Genomic DNA, 16,313 nt, shown 5'->3' on the forward strand with positions numbered 1-16,313 from the left:
ATAAAGCTGTTAAAAGAGTATTTTAATTTTTTAGTTGTAGCTGGACATAATATCTCTATTTATTTATTTATTTTTTATTTATTTATTTTTTTTAAAAGAGAGAGAGTGAGAGAGGAGAGAGAGAGAGAGAGAATTTTTAATATTTATTTTTTAGTTCTCGGCGGACACAACATCTTTGTTGATATGTGGTGCTGAGGATCGAACCCGGGCCGCACGCATGCCAGGCGAGCGCGCTACCGCTTGAGCCACATCCCCAGCCCCTCTATTTATTTTTATGTGATGCTGAGGATCAAACCTTGGGCCTTGTACGTCCTAGTAGAGCGCTCTACCACTGAGCCACAATCCCAGCCCTTGAAAGAATCTTTGTAGTAGGGTTGTTATGTCACTAAAAAGTCAATCTGGGTGAGAAGGGTGAGGGTATTGTGCACATGGAGTACTTGGGGGCAGACAGCTCCTTTCTGGGTATACCTGACGGCAGAGATGGGAAGGAGCGCTGGGTGCTCTGCCCTTTGTGCCCTGCTCTGTTTTGCCCTGCTGTGCTGTCTCCCCACCTAGCAGGTGGCAACAGCAATGATATCGGCCTCATAGGCACCTGTGTCCAGGAATTAAAAGTAAAGTGGGAAAGGATCTGGAGATAGAAGGCTTTAGCAGCCTGTCCCTCTCCCTGCTCTGTCAGCAAGTGTGTGGGTGCCCTAGGCAGCTTCAGGGAAAAGGGCCCCTGTCCTCACCACCTAGGCCCTAGAAGACCAGAGCGTTTATTACTTACTGCTTGCTACTGTATCTGCTAAATTATAATAAAAATTTTTTTTTTTCTTTCCACAAGCCAAACTGGCAAGGCGCAGTCAAGAACGGGATAATCTCGGCATGCTGGTTTGGTCGCCCAATCAGAATCTGTCAGAGGCAAAGTGTAAGTCTCACAACCTTCCTTCCACGCCTGTGTGACCAGGGTCTTCTCTGCGTTAGGAGTTCCTGTGCATACCTACATTCTCTAACATTTTTAAGTAATTTGTAGATTTCGAAAGTATGAATTTCTTTACTTTGGCTTCATAGTTTAAAGATTTCTAACCTATGGTTTTTTAATCTTCATGTCCCCCACCCCACCCACCAAATTCTGTGTAAGGTACTGTTGAAGTAAGTAAGAGAAATGGCTCAGAGTGGAAAGAAAATTATCATGCTGTATATTAACTCCCCAAGCTGGGGAGTTTATAGATTTATGAGGACAAAGAGTTACACAGGTCTTAATTTGGAAGATCACTAAGGGCAAATATGTATTATTAGAAAGAGGTCTTACTATTGAGCCTTGAACCTAGCTGGAAATAAAATTTTTGAATCGACTGTTAACTGTGTGAGATTTTTTTTTTTTTTTAGTTGTAGTTGGACACAATATCTTTATTTTTATGTGGTGCTGAGCATTGCACCCAGTGCCTCATGTACGAAGCGGATGCTCTACCATTGAGCTCCAGCTCCAGCCCTGGGTGAGATTTTTTTTTTTTTTTTCATGCAAATACTCTTGACTGGGTTTTCTTTGCCGGGAGAGGTAGAGTTTCTATAGCTGTTAATATTAGTTATATTTTCTATCCCCTCTGCTCATAATGCCATGCCAGATTAATTTTTATATCTGCTATATTACCATAAGTCTTTGCCATATTCAAAGTCCTTATTTTCATCATAACTTGGAGACTGATCCTCCTTTTGAGAATTTTTTAGTGGATGTCCATGGATGGCATTTATGGGCTTTGTTAATTCTGAAATCATGTGCAGTGTTTTTTGATCTGATATATATTTTTATTCTGAAGCAAAGGACCTTGGATCCTCATATTGATCTCTGACAAAATAGGTTAGAAATAATTGTTCTGTAGTGTGGTAGGGCTTAGAAATCTATCAGTGATGATGTTCACAAGGAATCTCTTGAATTTTCAGTGAAAGCTGGAGCTCTTAGGCTTCAATTAGGATTCCCAAGGTTATGTTTTGCAGTATTAAAATAGGTGTTAAGGGGCTGGGGTTGTGGCTCACCAGTAGAGCGCTCGCCTAGCACATGGAAGGCATTGGGTTTGATCCTCAGCACCACATAAAAAATAAATAAATAAGATATTGTGTCCAACTACAACTAAAAAAAAATTTTTAAAAAGTAGGTATTAATGGGGGGCTGGGGATGTGGCTCAAGCGGTAGCGCGCTCGCCTGGCATGCGTGCGGCCCAGGTTCGATCCTCAGCACCACATACAAAGATGTTGTGTCCGCCTATAACTAAAAAATAAACATTAAAAAAAACTCTCTCTCTAAAAAAAAAGTAGGTATTAATGGGTTTCTAGTGCCAAGACAGTATAAGTATAAGTGATGCATACATGCATATTCTGTATCCTCCTCTTGAATATTTAATATTCTTTTTAAAAATTTTTTTAATATTTATTTTTAGTTTTAGGTGGACACAATATCTTTATTTTATTTTTACGTGGTGCTGAGAATCAAACCCAGTGCCTCACTAGACCAGCACGCTACCACTTGAGCCACATCCCAAGCCCCTTGAATATTTAATATTCATGTAAGCATATTTAAATTGTTAAGAGCTCATATATAAAGAAGTGTGCTTTTTTAACTTTTTTTTTTTTTTAGTTGTAGATGGACACAATACCTTTATTTATCTTTGTGTGGTGCTGAGGTTCGAACCCAGGGCCTCAAACATGCTAGGCAAGCGCTCTACCACTGAGCCACAACCCAGCCCAAGAAGTATGTTTAATTTTGACGCAGAGGGATCCCTTTTTGTATAGTGCCTTCCCTGGAACTTGGAAATTGAACTACTCGTAGTAATGTTAAACTTAATTAACATAATATTCTTCTTAGTCCAATGTGATTTTTTTTTTAACCCCCGCCCCCTCCAACTAGAGATTGAACCCAGAGGTGCTTAACCACTGAGCCACATCCCCAACCTTTTATTTTTTGAGACAGGGCCTCATTAAGGTGCTGAGGCTGGCCTCAGCCTCTGGGATTACAGGTATGTGCCACCTTGCCTGCCTCAAAAGAAGATCTTATCACCATCAGGCTATTGTATGAATTTAGAAGAACAGAATAGTAGAGGAAGAGTATTGGCACTTCTGATGCCTTCGCCATGTTTGAGAAAACCTTTCTATGCATTTCCTGATTTTTTTTTTTTCCTTCCCTTTGAGCATTTGTAGGGACTTAAAAAAGCCATCTATGCCATTTTTTAATGTATTATTCTCTCTTAAGGAGAGCTGAAAATCTACCTCCCTGTGTTGTAAAGCTTTGTTTGCTGGGCTGTGTTGAATAAGTCTACTTCACATGAGCCATCCTGACTCCTTTATGCCGAGTCCAAGTTAGACCCACCTAGTTGCTTTGAATGCTTTTCAAGGTGGTTTGATTTTGGAGTCTCTTTCCATTTGTTGCCTTCCTGGACATATTCATTTGGTCATAATACCCATCTCCAGTTGTGTCCAAAACTGAATATTGAGGAGAGTGGGCATTTGCTGAGCTTTATGTCAAGCACAACAAGTACTGAAATGCTGTCCACGTTCCCATAGCTTTCAGTCTCTACAGAGAACTTTTCCAGGGGGAAGTTCCTGTTCCCATTTTACAGCTCATCTTCCACAGAAGTGTGTAGAACCAACATGGATCCTATGTGATGGAACTCAGAGTGGTGTCCAGAGTTACTGGGCTCTAAACCTGTCTCTCAGACCGAGTCCTTCAAGTCTCAGGCTTCACTCCTGCCACCATCTGTCATCGCAGGCCAAGATTATATTAGCATCTTTTGCCTATTTGTATTTTGTTCTCTGTTGGAATCTTTGGAGTCAGAATTTGATTTATATATATATATATATATATATATATATATATATATATATATATTTTTTTTTTTTTTCTAGACCAAGAAGAGAAGAGTAGAATATATAAATTTAATAGGTTTTTAAACTATGGTTATTGCCTAAGGTAAAGTTGCAGTTGTAGTTTAATCCCTGCTCAGAATTAGTTAAAGCTTTAAACCTTAATAAACAATCTAGGGCCAGGGCTGTGGCTCAGTGGTAGTGCACTTGTCTGGCATGTGTGAGGCACTGGGTTTGATTCTCAGCACTGCATAGAAATAAGTAAAATAAAGGTCTATGAACAACTAAAAAAGTATTTTTAAAAAAAAATCTAAAAGAATTCTTTTTGTGTGGTATTAAGGCTTGAACCCCCAGGGTGTTATATATGCTAGGTAACCACTCTACCACTTAGCTATATCTTCAGGTATTTTTAAATTTAATTTTTGAGACAGGATCTTCTTATATTGCTGAGATTGGCCTCAAACTTGTGATCTTGCAAAATGCGAATACCCTTCCTCTGCTATTCTGCTCTTATAAACTCACAAAACAGCAGCCTGATGATGGATTTCCTTTTAAAAAATCCAGTTAGACCAAGGAGAGTATTGCATTTATAGCTTGGATTCCAGGCATGCACCGCTATAACATTTATATACTGTTAAAAGTTTGGAAGACAGAAAAGTGCAAAAAGAAAAATTAACCCATTTCCCCATCATCGCGAAATAACTGTTAAACATTTTGGAGTGTTTCTTCCAGTCACTTTCCCCCTGCATATTTGTATAGATGAGATGGTGTGTGTGTGTGTGTGTGTGTGTGTGTGTGTGTGTGTGTGTGTGAGAGAGCGAGAGAGAGAGAGAGATTTTGAGCACTCCTACATTGTTCAAATGTCTTGTGAACATTTAAAATCACTGTAATAGTTCATTCTATGGATGAATCAGTGTGTTTAACCATTCCTCTACTGAAAATTCGGATTATTTTTAATTCATTGCTATTGTAAACAAAGCCTGCAGTTAAAAACTGAGTCATAGACCTTTGCCCATTTTTTGGTTTTGTTTTTGTTTTTTCTTAAGTTGCATTTCTAGGAATGAATTGTGGATTGGAAGCAATTTGCTTCACTATCCAAGTGTGAGGACGTGTGTGAGAACACAGTGGTATTCTTTCAAGTCAGTCAGGGTTCTCCAACTAGGTTCCTACTTGTGGAATTTGGGAATTATGCTGTTGGCTAATAATCTAACCAAAGTTGGGCAATAAAATGTAATTTTGGTGTTAATGCAAATGAGGATACATAATTTATTCTCTATCTTTCCCTTGGTTCTTCTGCTCTGTAATAGGCAACTTTTTACTCACTACTTGCCTTTCTGCTTTATTTGAAAGGAATGTTAAGTGTTGATTGTCCATCATTCAATAGGGGATTGGGTCTTGGTTGGATTTTAGCAAATAGCAAGAAATTTTGTCTATAGATCCCTGGCTTTTCTCTGTTGGTTTCTTCTCAAAGCGGCTATTGAGATTCTGTCTCTTAGGATTACTTAAGATAATTACAAAAATCTTTAATTAAGGGCTGGGGATGTGGCTCAAGCGGTAGCGTGCTCGCCTGGCATGCGTGCGGCCCAGGTTCGATCCTCAGCACCACATACCAACAAAGATGTTGTATCTGCCGAGAACTAAAAAATAAAATATTTTAAAAAAATTTTAATTAAAAAGTTTTTGTTTATAAAAATAAATGGTCGGGCTGGGGTTGTGGTTCAGTGGTAGAACGTTCGCTTAGCATTGCGAACGTTATGGGTTAGATCCTCAGCATCACATATAAATAAAGGGATTGTGTGCAACTACAACAAACAAACAAATAAATAAATGGTACTGGGCTAGAGTTGAAGCTCAGTGGTAGAGCTCTTCTCTAATGTGTATGAGGCACTGGGTTTAATTCTCAGCACCATATAAAAATAAATAAGGGCTGGGATTATAGCTCAGCAGTAGAGCACTTGCCTAGCACAGGTTCAATCCTCAGCATCACATAAAAAATAAAGGTTATTGTGTCCAACTAAAACTTAAAAAAAAAAGAAACAAATATTTAAAAAATATGAAGATATTGTGTCCATCTACAACTAAAAATAAATATTAAAGAAACAGTACTGCAAAAAAATTTGAACCATATGTAACATAGATAGTGAAATCTCTTCCGTAGCCACTGTTTACAATAAATATTCTTTTTTTTTTTTAAAGAGAGAGTGAGAGAGGAGAGAGAGAGAGAGAGAATTTTCCAACATTTATTTTCTAGTTCTCGGCGGACACAACATCTTTGTTGGTATGTGGTGCTGAGGATCGAACCCGGGCCGCACGCACGCCAGGCGAGCGCGCTACCGCTTGAGCCGCATCCCCAGCCCAATAAATATTCTTTTTCTAGTATTTTATGTATATTAATATAAAAAAACTTTCATCACAAAGTATAAGCTGCTCACCAATTTGTTCCTCAAAAAGTATTTTGGACTTTGTCTCATCTTACCACATCTGCAGTTCCTTTTTGACTATAACAATGTATAGGGCTTGAGATGTAGCTCAAGTGGTAGCGTGCTCGCCTGGCATGCAGGAGGCACTGGGTTCAATCCTCAGCACCACATAAAAGAAAATAAAGATATTGTGTCCACCTAAAACTAAAAAATAAGTATTTTAAAAAAAACAGTGTATAGCTGTACCATAGTCCTTTTTTTTAACAAAATTGACTATTAGTAAATATTTAAATATTATAGGCTTCTTTTATTGTTAAAAAAGGTTACAGTGAACATTCTTACTTCCTGTCCCTGTTGCATAATGATGTTTCCATCAATGCATATATGGTGGTCCCATAAGATTATAATGTAGTTGGGCACAGTGGTGCATGCCCATAATCCCAGTTGCTTGCATAGCCGAGGCAGGTGGATCCAAAGTTTGAGGCCAACTTTAGCAAGTTAGTGAGACCCCGTCTCAAATTAAAAGAACAGGGCATGCATCTCAGTGGCAAAAGTACCCCAGGGTTCAATCTCCAGTACCGGCACCCCCCCCCCCCCCCCAAAAAAAAAAAGCACTGAACTGAAAGAAATTTTTCAGTGTTTTTCAGTGATATTATAGCCCTTGTATCTACTCATTTGTGGCTACTGCTCTGCAGTCCTTTAAGTATAACACATATAATTATGCCCCCCCCCCCTTTTTGGTACCAGGGATTGAACCTGGGGACACTCAACCACTGAGTTACATCCTCAGCCTTGTTTTGTATTTTATTTAGAGACAGGGTCTCATTGAATTGCTTAGTATCTCACTTTTCGCTGAGGCTGGCTTTGAACTCGATCCTCCTGAGCTGCTGGGATTACAGGCGTGCACCACCATGCTAGGCTTATAATTATGTACAGACACGAAAATGAAAACAAATGGTGATGGAACTGGTTTATGTCTTTTATTCTGAATCATGATCATTATTTATTTATTTATGGTGGTCTTGAGGATGGAACTTGAGGCCTCAGGCATATAAAGCAAGCACTCTGCCACTAAGCCACATCCCTGTATTTTAAAGTGTACTTCTTATTAACATAGAATGTTTTGCAGAATTTTTTATGTCAGCAGCCTCATACATCTCATGTTTTCTGCATCTCCTGATTGTTTCGTTTTCTCTTTATCAATGCTGTGCTGTTTTGATCATTATGACCCTAGGAGCAGAGGCTATGACTAATGTACATACACCATGCAGCCCAGTGTGCAGTAGGCTACCTATACCACCTACTTTGTGTGATGTTTTCACACTGACAGAAGAGCCTTATGACACATTTTTCAGAATGTATCCCCATTGTTAAGTGGCACATGACTGTCTAAAGAGCAGTTGTAGGTTCATAGCTGAAGAAAGCAGGAAATACAGAGAATGCCAGCTTTCCATCTGCTCTCCCACACCTGTAATTTACCCCTCAGCAGACGTCTTGTACCTGAGCATACCAGAGGGATATATTGGTTACAGTTGATGAACCTTCACCGATACCCCATTGTCACTCACAGTCCACGTTGACATTAGGGCTCACTCTTGTGTTGCATGAACGTATGTGTAATGACGTGATTCCTCTGTTGTAGTTGTCACACAGAGTGGTTTCACTGCCCTAAGAATCCTCTACTCTCCCTTTTTGTCTTCCTGTGCCCCTCAGTCCCTGGCAACCACTGACCCTGCACTGTCTCTGTAGACTTGCCTTTTCCAGAATGCTATCTGATTGGATTCACAGTGTATGGCCTGCCACTTAAGACCGTGCATCCAAGGTTCCTCCATGCCTTCCTCAAGCTTGATGGCACACGTCTTTTTAGCACTAAGTAACATTCCCTTGTCTGGACGTGAGGGCTATAGTTGTCCGTTCACCCACTGGAGGGCCTCCTGGCTGCCTCTGGGCTCTGCAGTCTGACCAGAGCTCTGGTGCTTCTCCTCATGCAGGGGTTTGTGTGGGCATTCACCCAGGAGCACAGCTGCTGGTCTGCAGGCAGGAGCATTTGCCTCCTCCACTTGCTTTAGCCTCTGGTGCGTACCCGTGGGTATGTCTGAACTCTTGCTTTTGTTTCGTTGTTCTGAGTTATTTTGTTGTTGTTGTTTTCTCTTATTTGGTACCATCTTTTCCATCTTCCTGACTCATATTTATTTTTTTAGGTAAGTCTTAGACTTGTGGAATGAAGTTCTCTCCAGGAATATCTTGCTTGGGTTGCTTTGGATATGAGTTCATTCACTATTGATAGTTACTTCTGTTTTTGTTGAGCAGGAGTTCTAGCTATAGGGAGTAAGGGGTACAAAAAGGTTATGCTCAGTGGAGAGAGAGCAGGAAAATGAACATGTGAACAAAAAATTGTTTCTAGTCCTTTTTTTCAATATTTATTTTTTTTTTTAGTTGTACTTGGACACAACATCTTTATTTGTTTGTTTATTTAAATATTTATTTCTTAGTTGTACACAATACCTTTATTTTATTTATTTATTTTTATGTGGTGCTGAGGATCGAACCCAGGGCCTCGAACACACTAGGCGAGTGCTCTACCAATGAGCCACAATCCCAGCCCTGTTTCTAGTCTTTTTTAGAGGCAAAAAATTGAGGTCTAGCGAGAGGTTTCATCAAATGTTTTCAGTCTCACAGCTAGTTAGTAGCCAAGATTAGCATAGATCGCTGGTCTCCAGACTGCATTTATAGTACACTTCTGAAGCCATCATGCACAGCTTTGTTCAATAAAGTATAATTACTTAAAATATTACTAATATTACAAGAGTTGCTTTGGGCTGTGCCTAAGTAACAATCATTTAATGACAGGTTTGCCTCGAACAGGTGCTCTGGAGAGACAACTTTTGTGTTGAAGAAATGTAAATAATTCTTAGTAGCTAAGAGCAGTAGAGTTGAAAGTGTTCTGGCAAATGATCATGGAAAATTGTTTGATGAAACAGTGCACATTGTGTAGGGGCAAAGGCTTGAATGACAAGAACAGTCTACCGTTGTGTGGTGAGGCTGGAAATGGTCACTCAATGGAGAAGAATGTCTACCCTTAGATTATTTCAGCACTGGGTGTCTCTTGCCCTGACTCAGTGCCCTGATGGCCCCCTTGGGCCCAGCAGAAAGCACCAGTCTTCATGGGCAGCAGCTGTGGGAGACTGTACACATTTGGGTGAACTGGGGTGTGTGTGAGTTTGCTCACAGGACAAGGGCCTAGTGCTCTCAGGACAGAAGAGCGCGACTGCAGAGGCATGGGGCATGAAGAGGAAAGTAGTGCTTTGCTTTGGAGATTGTCTGAATGTGACTCGTGTTGTCCTAGAGGAATCAAAAAGGGAAGAAACTGGAAGGCAGTTCCTTTCTTAAAGGATTGAGGATCCCTTGAAGGGTTTATAGCTGGAAGTGGTAGCATTTGTGTTAGAAAGCTCTTGACAGCTTGTGATGTAGACAGGGTTAGGGACTAGAGCGAGCAGTGTCAGTGCGGTCCAAAAGGACTGCCCTGGCCATGCCAGCACTGGGGGAGCACAGTAGAAACTCAGGAAGGACAGCCATCGATTTCAGGAGCCTTTGAACTTGTCAGAATGGATGTAGTAGTGGTCCAGGGGCCTTTGGTGTGCCTTTCTTACTTTACTGGTGCATCCACACCCTTCCACCCTTGATTCCATGCTGCCTTCTCAGTAGCTTCCATACCCCACCTATGTGCACTGTCCCGGTTTGGGCCACCAGACCTTGCTTGGCTGCACTTATGTACTTTCTGGTGGGACTGTTCCTCTTTGTGGGGATGCTCTGCACTGTGCAGTGTGGTTTGGTTTTTTGTTTTTTCCAAATAATGGTATTGGGGATTGAACCCAGAGCCTCAAACATACTAGGTAGGTATTCTTAACATTGAGCTATATCCCCAGTGACCTCCCCCCAATTAAATTTCATTTTGAGACAGGTCTCCCTAAGTTGCCCAGGCTGGCCTTGAACTTGGGATTCCCCTGCCTCAGCCTCCCAAGTAGCTGAGATTGCAGATGTGCACCACTGTACCTGTACACTTCCCTCTTGTACACTCAGTTCATGGAGGTATAGGCTCAGCTGATGGACTTTGTATAGTGGAGCAGCTGAAGATTAGCAAAACCCTAGTGGACATATTAGTACCAAGAACTTGCAGAAGAGTTTTGTTATTTGTTTTGCAATACTGGGGATTGAAACCAGGGCTGCTCAGAACCACAAAGCTGCATCTCCAACCCTATTTTAAATTTTATTTGAGATGTGGGTCATGCCCAGGCTGGTCTGGAACTTTGGATCCTCCTGCCTCACCCTCCTGAGTCAGTAGAATTATGGATGTGTACATCTGCACCTGGCTTTTTGTTCTGTGTGGGTTTTTTAAAATTCTAATTTGTTATATATGACAGTAATGAATACATTACAATTCATATTATACATATAGAGCACAATTTTTCATCTCTCTGGTTGAACACAAATTAGACTCATACCATTCGGGTCTTCATACATGTACTTAGGGTAATGATGTCCATCTCATTCCACCTTTTTTCCTACCCCCATGCCCCCTCCCTCCCCTTTGCTCTATCCAGAACTCACCCAATCCTCTCATGTTCCCCCACCCCACCCCACCCCATTATGTTTCTTTCTTTTTTTTTTTTTTTAAAGAGAGAGTGAGAGAGGAGAGAGAGAATTTTTAATATTTATTTTTTAGTTCTCGGCAGACACAACATCTTTGTTGGTATGTGGTGCTGAGGATCGAACCCGGGCTGCACGCATGCCAGGCGAGCGCGCTACCGCTTGAGCCACATCCCCAGCCCTGTTTCTTTTTTTTTTAAGGATATAATTTTTTTCCCACAATGTCTTTATTTTTTATGTGGTGCTGAGGATCGAACCCAGGTCCCGCCCATGCTAGGTGAGCGCTCTACCTCTGAGCTACAATCCCAGCCCAGCCACAATCCCAGCCCACCCCACCCCATTATGAATCAGCATCCTTTTATTCAGAGAAAACATTCGGCATTTGGTTTTGGGGTTGGCTATTTTGGGGATTGACTAACTTAGTATTATATTCTCCAACTCCATGCATTTACCTGCATATGCCATGATTTTATTCTCTTTTAATGCTGAATAGTATTCCATTGTGTATATATACCACATTTTAAAAAATTCTTTCAACAATTGAAGGACATCTAGGTTGGTTCCACAGTTTAGCTATTGTGCTGTGTGGGGTTTTTTGTTGTTGTTGTTTTGTTTTGTAAACAAAACAAAAATAGTCCCCCTGCCTGTTTTTTCTTTTGTTTAGTTTTGTTTTAAATTTAGAGATAGAGTCTCTCTGATTTGCTTAGGGCCTAATTAAGTAGAGGAGTCTGGGTTTGAACTCACAGTCCTCCTGCCTCAGGCTCCTGAGCTGCTGGGATTATAAGGCCTGGGCGACTGTGCCCAGCTTTGTTCTGTTTTTACTAGTCAATTCTCAGCTTTGAAATGTGTAGTTAGGCAGCATCTTAGGTCCAGTTTGGTTTCTTTTACTGTCTTGGGGAAAGCAAAGCTTATCAAAGCAAGTATGATCAAGTATACAGCAGATGTGTGGCCTGGGGTGAGGTGGGGCCTTCTTAGAGAAAAGGATGGGCTAAGAAAGGGAGTAATCTGAGGATGATTTGAAATTTGATTTATTTATTGAACTCAGGGGCACTCGACCACTGAGCCACATCCCAGCCCTGTTTTTGTATTTTATTTAGAGACAGGGTCTCACTGAGTTGCTTTGCGCCTCACTTTTGCTTAGGTTGGCTTTGAACTCAAGATCCTCTTGCCTCAGCCTCCAGAGCCACTGGGATTACAGGTGTGCCCACTGCACCTGGCTGATATTTGATTGTTTTAAAAAGTGGAATTTGAAAGAGGTGTGTTAGAGCTAGTGGGGAAGACCCTGCGCTGAGGTCCCTGTAGATGGTTACCTCCTGAAGGAGCACACTTCCCAGGAGGGCCTGCTGCTGCCTGGGTCTGATGTTAGCAAGGCAGCATTTGGCCATTGGAAGTCCCCACAAATAGATTGTCCTGCTTACTTATGCATTATGTATTTTATAAGATATATATAGTAAGTGAGTGTGCAGTTATTTAAGTGTTAGACGGCATTTTAAAAAATTAGAAAAATGAGTAAAATCTGGTACAAGGGTAAGGAGCATGGATCTCAGTGTCAAAGGATAAAAACAGAAATCATTATCTTTACTAGAGATAGTCAAACTGGATGATTTTTTTTTTAAAAGCAGGCTATTAATGGTTAAGGAAAAGTTAACACATACATGTAAGATATATATTAGGGATTTTAAAATAAGTTTTAGCTTTATGTAATAGGAACCCTTCCTATACCTGCAGCACATATCAAGCCATTCCTACGTTATGAACATTTGACATCAGCACAGTTTTAGTTCTATGTATTATATGAAAGTTGAGAATTTATATACTCATGTGCACACTTACATTCTGTATTTTCACGTAGATGTGTGTGGTAAATAAATGTTTGCCAGCTATATTTTGAACAGAGAGCAGCCTGTGTTCAGAATATCCTTGGGCTTTGCAGTTCCCTGTAAATCACTCCAGAACCTGGTAGTTGCAACAGGCCCTGCTAGCCTGACTTCTGTTCTGCTTCAGGAGCTCACTGGTGTCCTCCTTAGTGTCCTCTGTCTGGAATGCTCAGCTCCCAGTGTCCACACAGCTTGTGCTGACGGTTCCTGCTGTCACCACTGTGGTGTTGCTGTGTCAAAGAGGCTTTCTCTGACCACATAGTAAAATAGGAACCATTTAGTGTCTTTGCCCTATTTGCTTCCTTCCTCTTATTATCACCTTCCTCTAAAATATTATTTATTTTGTGTCTCTCCATATAGTGGAAAACTGAGTGGAGGAACTTGGCATGTCTGTTAGCTCTGTCAGACCTCTTGGCACACATTGGATGTACCATACGTTGTAGTCCGGTGAAAGAAGAGAGGGTAGGAGCTTGGAGTTTCCTTGGGATAGAGATTTTCAAGTACAGGGCTATTTTCTGTGCAGCTTGGCTCATCTGGAATCCTCTGTTTTCTTCATTGCCACTTACCTCATGGTCAGCATTTATTTACTCAGTAAACATTTGAGTGACCGCTTACGTGCTGAGCACCAATAGGCACTAGAGGAATACATGGGCAGTCTGATGGGCCAGTTCAAATGTGGCCTACGGTCCAAGGGGACGCAGCCCCAGGAGGTGACAGATTCACTGTGTTCTGACACAGGTGTATCACAACAGCTCTCACCTGTCCTACCTCTGACTACCTCTGAGGATAAGCCTATACCACCTAGTTTTCAGCATTCTGTAAAAAAAGATTGGGACTTGTGAGTAAAATGATTTTTTTTGTGTGTGAAAATTATTTTCATCATTTCTACTTTCTGTTAGGTGCTCTAGAATTAGCTAAAATGGGATGGGCTACCAGCAGACAGAGCCGAGTGCCCCTGTGCATGGAAGCTCGGGGCATCTCAGGGTTACTTGGTTATGCTGTCCTCACTCCCTCGCTCATCAGCCTTTGCCCTCTTGTGCTTGAGTCTCAGCTCTTCAGTTATGATTTCTCTCTTCTTCCTGTTGGCAGTGGACATTTGGTTATAAGTTTTAACTGCTGCAGATATTACTACAGGAGCGTTCTTTGACCTATTTCTTGGTCCCATCTGGAATGTAGATGCTGGACTCTGAGAGATCAGTGCCAGATAACTTCCCAAAGTGATCGGACGGGTTTATCCTCTTGCCACAGTAAGATGCAACTTTTATTTGCTGGTGTCCTCTTTACTTCTTATTACTGCGGTTGGGTTTTAGACATCTTGTGAGTATCACATTGTTTCTCTTATCCAGGAATTTTGCTACTTTTTATTAGGTGTGATGAAGGCCTTATGGTTATGTAAAATACGTTCACATTGAATAGACATTTAGATTGGTATTTGTAGCAATGAAATGAATAACTGGGATTTACTATTTATTTATTTATTTATTTGATACTGGGGATTGAATCCAGGGCCTCATGCATGCTAGAAAGGTACTCTGAGCTGTATCCCCAGCTCTTGAGATTTACTTTAAAATTCTTCAGCAGATATAAAGCACATTTTGGGTTCAGCTAGCTGAATTGGAATATGGACACAGATTATTGTTGTAGTATTTCATTTACTATTTTGTGATTATGTAAGAATATACATACTTGGAAAAGACATGCTCAATATTTGACTAGAATGTATAAAAATAACTCTCAAATGCTTCAGAAAAAATTATATATGTACATCAAGTTTGTTTTAATGTTAAGAATGGCATATATACTTCCCCTAGTCATGGATATTTTTTTCGTTTGAGAGTTTCTGGGGGCCCAACCCATGTGCCTCTCTTAACACTAAAAGCACATGTTCAACACCTGTCCCTCCCCCAGTATGGCTATGACTAGTGTATGCTTCCATGAACTCTGGTTGTAAGCACAAATGTTATCATACTGCACATAAAAGTTTTAAAACTGCAGTTTTTCCTGTGATTAAAAAATAAACTGAAATGTGGATTTACCTAAGCATGTCCCAGTGTGTGTGCATGTGGTGCTGGGAATGGAACCCCGGGCCTCACTTGTGTTAGACAAGTGCTCCAACCCCTGAGCTGCACCTCAGCCTTTTTTTTTAATATATATTTTTTTAATATTTATTTTTTAGGTGTAGATGGACACAACACAATGCCTTTATTTTTATGTGGTGCTGAGGATCAAACCTAGGTCCCACCCGTGCTAGACAAGCGTTCTACCGCTGAGCCACAATCCCAGCCCCTTAGCCTTTTTTAAAATTTTATTTTTTGAGGCAGGGTCTCACTAAGTTGCCCAGGTTGGCCTTGAACTTGTGCTTCTTCTGCCTTAGTCTCCTGAATTGCTGAGATGACACGCTTACACCATTTCACCCAGTAGCCATGTCCCATTTGTGAACATTTAGATTTTGTTGTTCCTTACTATAAATAACACATGAGTAAGCTAAAATGTATTGTGTCCTTCCCCAGTAGACAAGCAAGTCTCCTTGACTGCAGGTCAGAGTTTCCAGCTAAGTGCATTCATGGTTCTTTTTCTCTGGCATTTATGACAATTAGAATTAATTATCTGTGTAATTATGTGTTTGTCCAACTGTAAGAGTTCAGAATTGCACACATGATCCAGTCATTGCTGTAGGGGTAGCACTAGGCACACAGAAATTCTGATTTGTTGAGTCATTGGAAAAATAATTCAGTATAAAACATTTGCTCATTTAAAAATGTCACCCTGCTACTGCCTACTTTGGAATGTATGAAAGAAGCTGTTTCTGTTGCTTCCATGAAGGGTTCTTTACTGGATGAAGAAGCCCACAAGTTTCAGGCATGAAACTGTTGGAGGCGCAATGGAAGCCCCTCCCCACAGCACACAGGCTCACTGTCCTCACGGCTTTACTTGCCTCTCAGGACTGAGGAGCTGGTTCCTGCAGGGGAAGTGACTCCTGTGAAGTGTGTGCGACAGCTTCCTGTGACAGAAGCCTCTTTTTTTCCCCTCAACTGCTTGAATGGCCTTTAGGACCCCTACTCTGTGGAAGGTGGAAGACACATGCCCCAGAAATGCGGCGTGCATACTCTCCAGATTGTAGAGCTATCTGTCCACCTTCTGACCATCCCTTTTCTCCTCTGCCCGAAACCCCTCAGCAAGAGGTGGGGCTTGAAGACAGTACTTTCTAAAGAGAGCACTGAAAGGAAAAAGTTTCGAGTGATTGGGAATTCATAAAGCAAGGGGTTAAAGGCATACATAGCTCATATGTATAGCATATGTTTATCTGGGTTTGATTCCCAGCACTGCAAAAAATAGTAATAATAAAGTAAAAATAATAATAATAAAGTAAATAATAATAATAATAATAATAATAATAATAATAATAATAAAATAATAATAAAAATAAAGTAAAAAAACCTCATTTTATGTAGTAATAACAAAAACCACATTTCTTCCTGTTTCTGTGATTTTTGATATCTTCATGACCTTTTTTAAAAAAAAAGAATGTTTTGGT

The 16,313-nt window shown here is 40.7% G+C and overlaps 1 protein-coding gene across 2 annotated transcripts in view; it reads left to right on the forward strand.

Annotated features, from left to right (window-relative positions):
* The window catches only part of RCOR1 (REST corepressor 1), a 132,915-nt gene that overhangs the window by 75,648 nt on the left and 40,954 nt on the right, over positions 1–16,313 (forward strand). For both annotated transcript variants that reach the window (XR_014021863.1, XM_081293372.1), the window contains exon 3: positions 824–907. Coding sequence is in view for 1 of the 2 variants with exons in the window: in XM_081293372.1 (XP_081149498.1) it covers positions 824–907 (84 nt within the window). In the remaining variant the exon portion in view is untranslated. The remainder of the gene's footprint in view (positions 1–823; positions 908–16,313) is intronic.

Source organism: Spermophilus citellus (assembly GCF_964194105.1).
Source record: "Spermophilus citellus genome assembly, chromosome: 4".
In the NCBI taxonomy this organism is placed as follows: domain Eukaryota; kingdom Metazoa; phylum Chordata; class Mammalia; order Rodentia; family Sciuridae; genus Spermophilus; species Spermophilus citellus.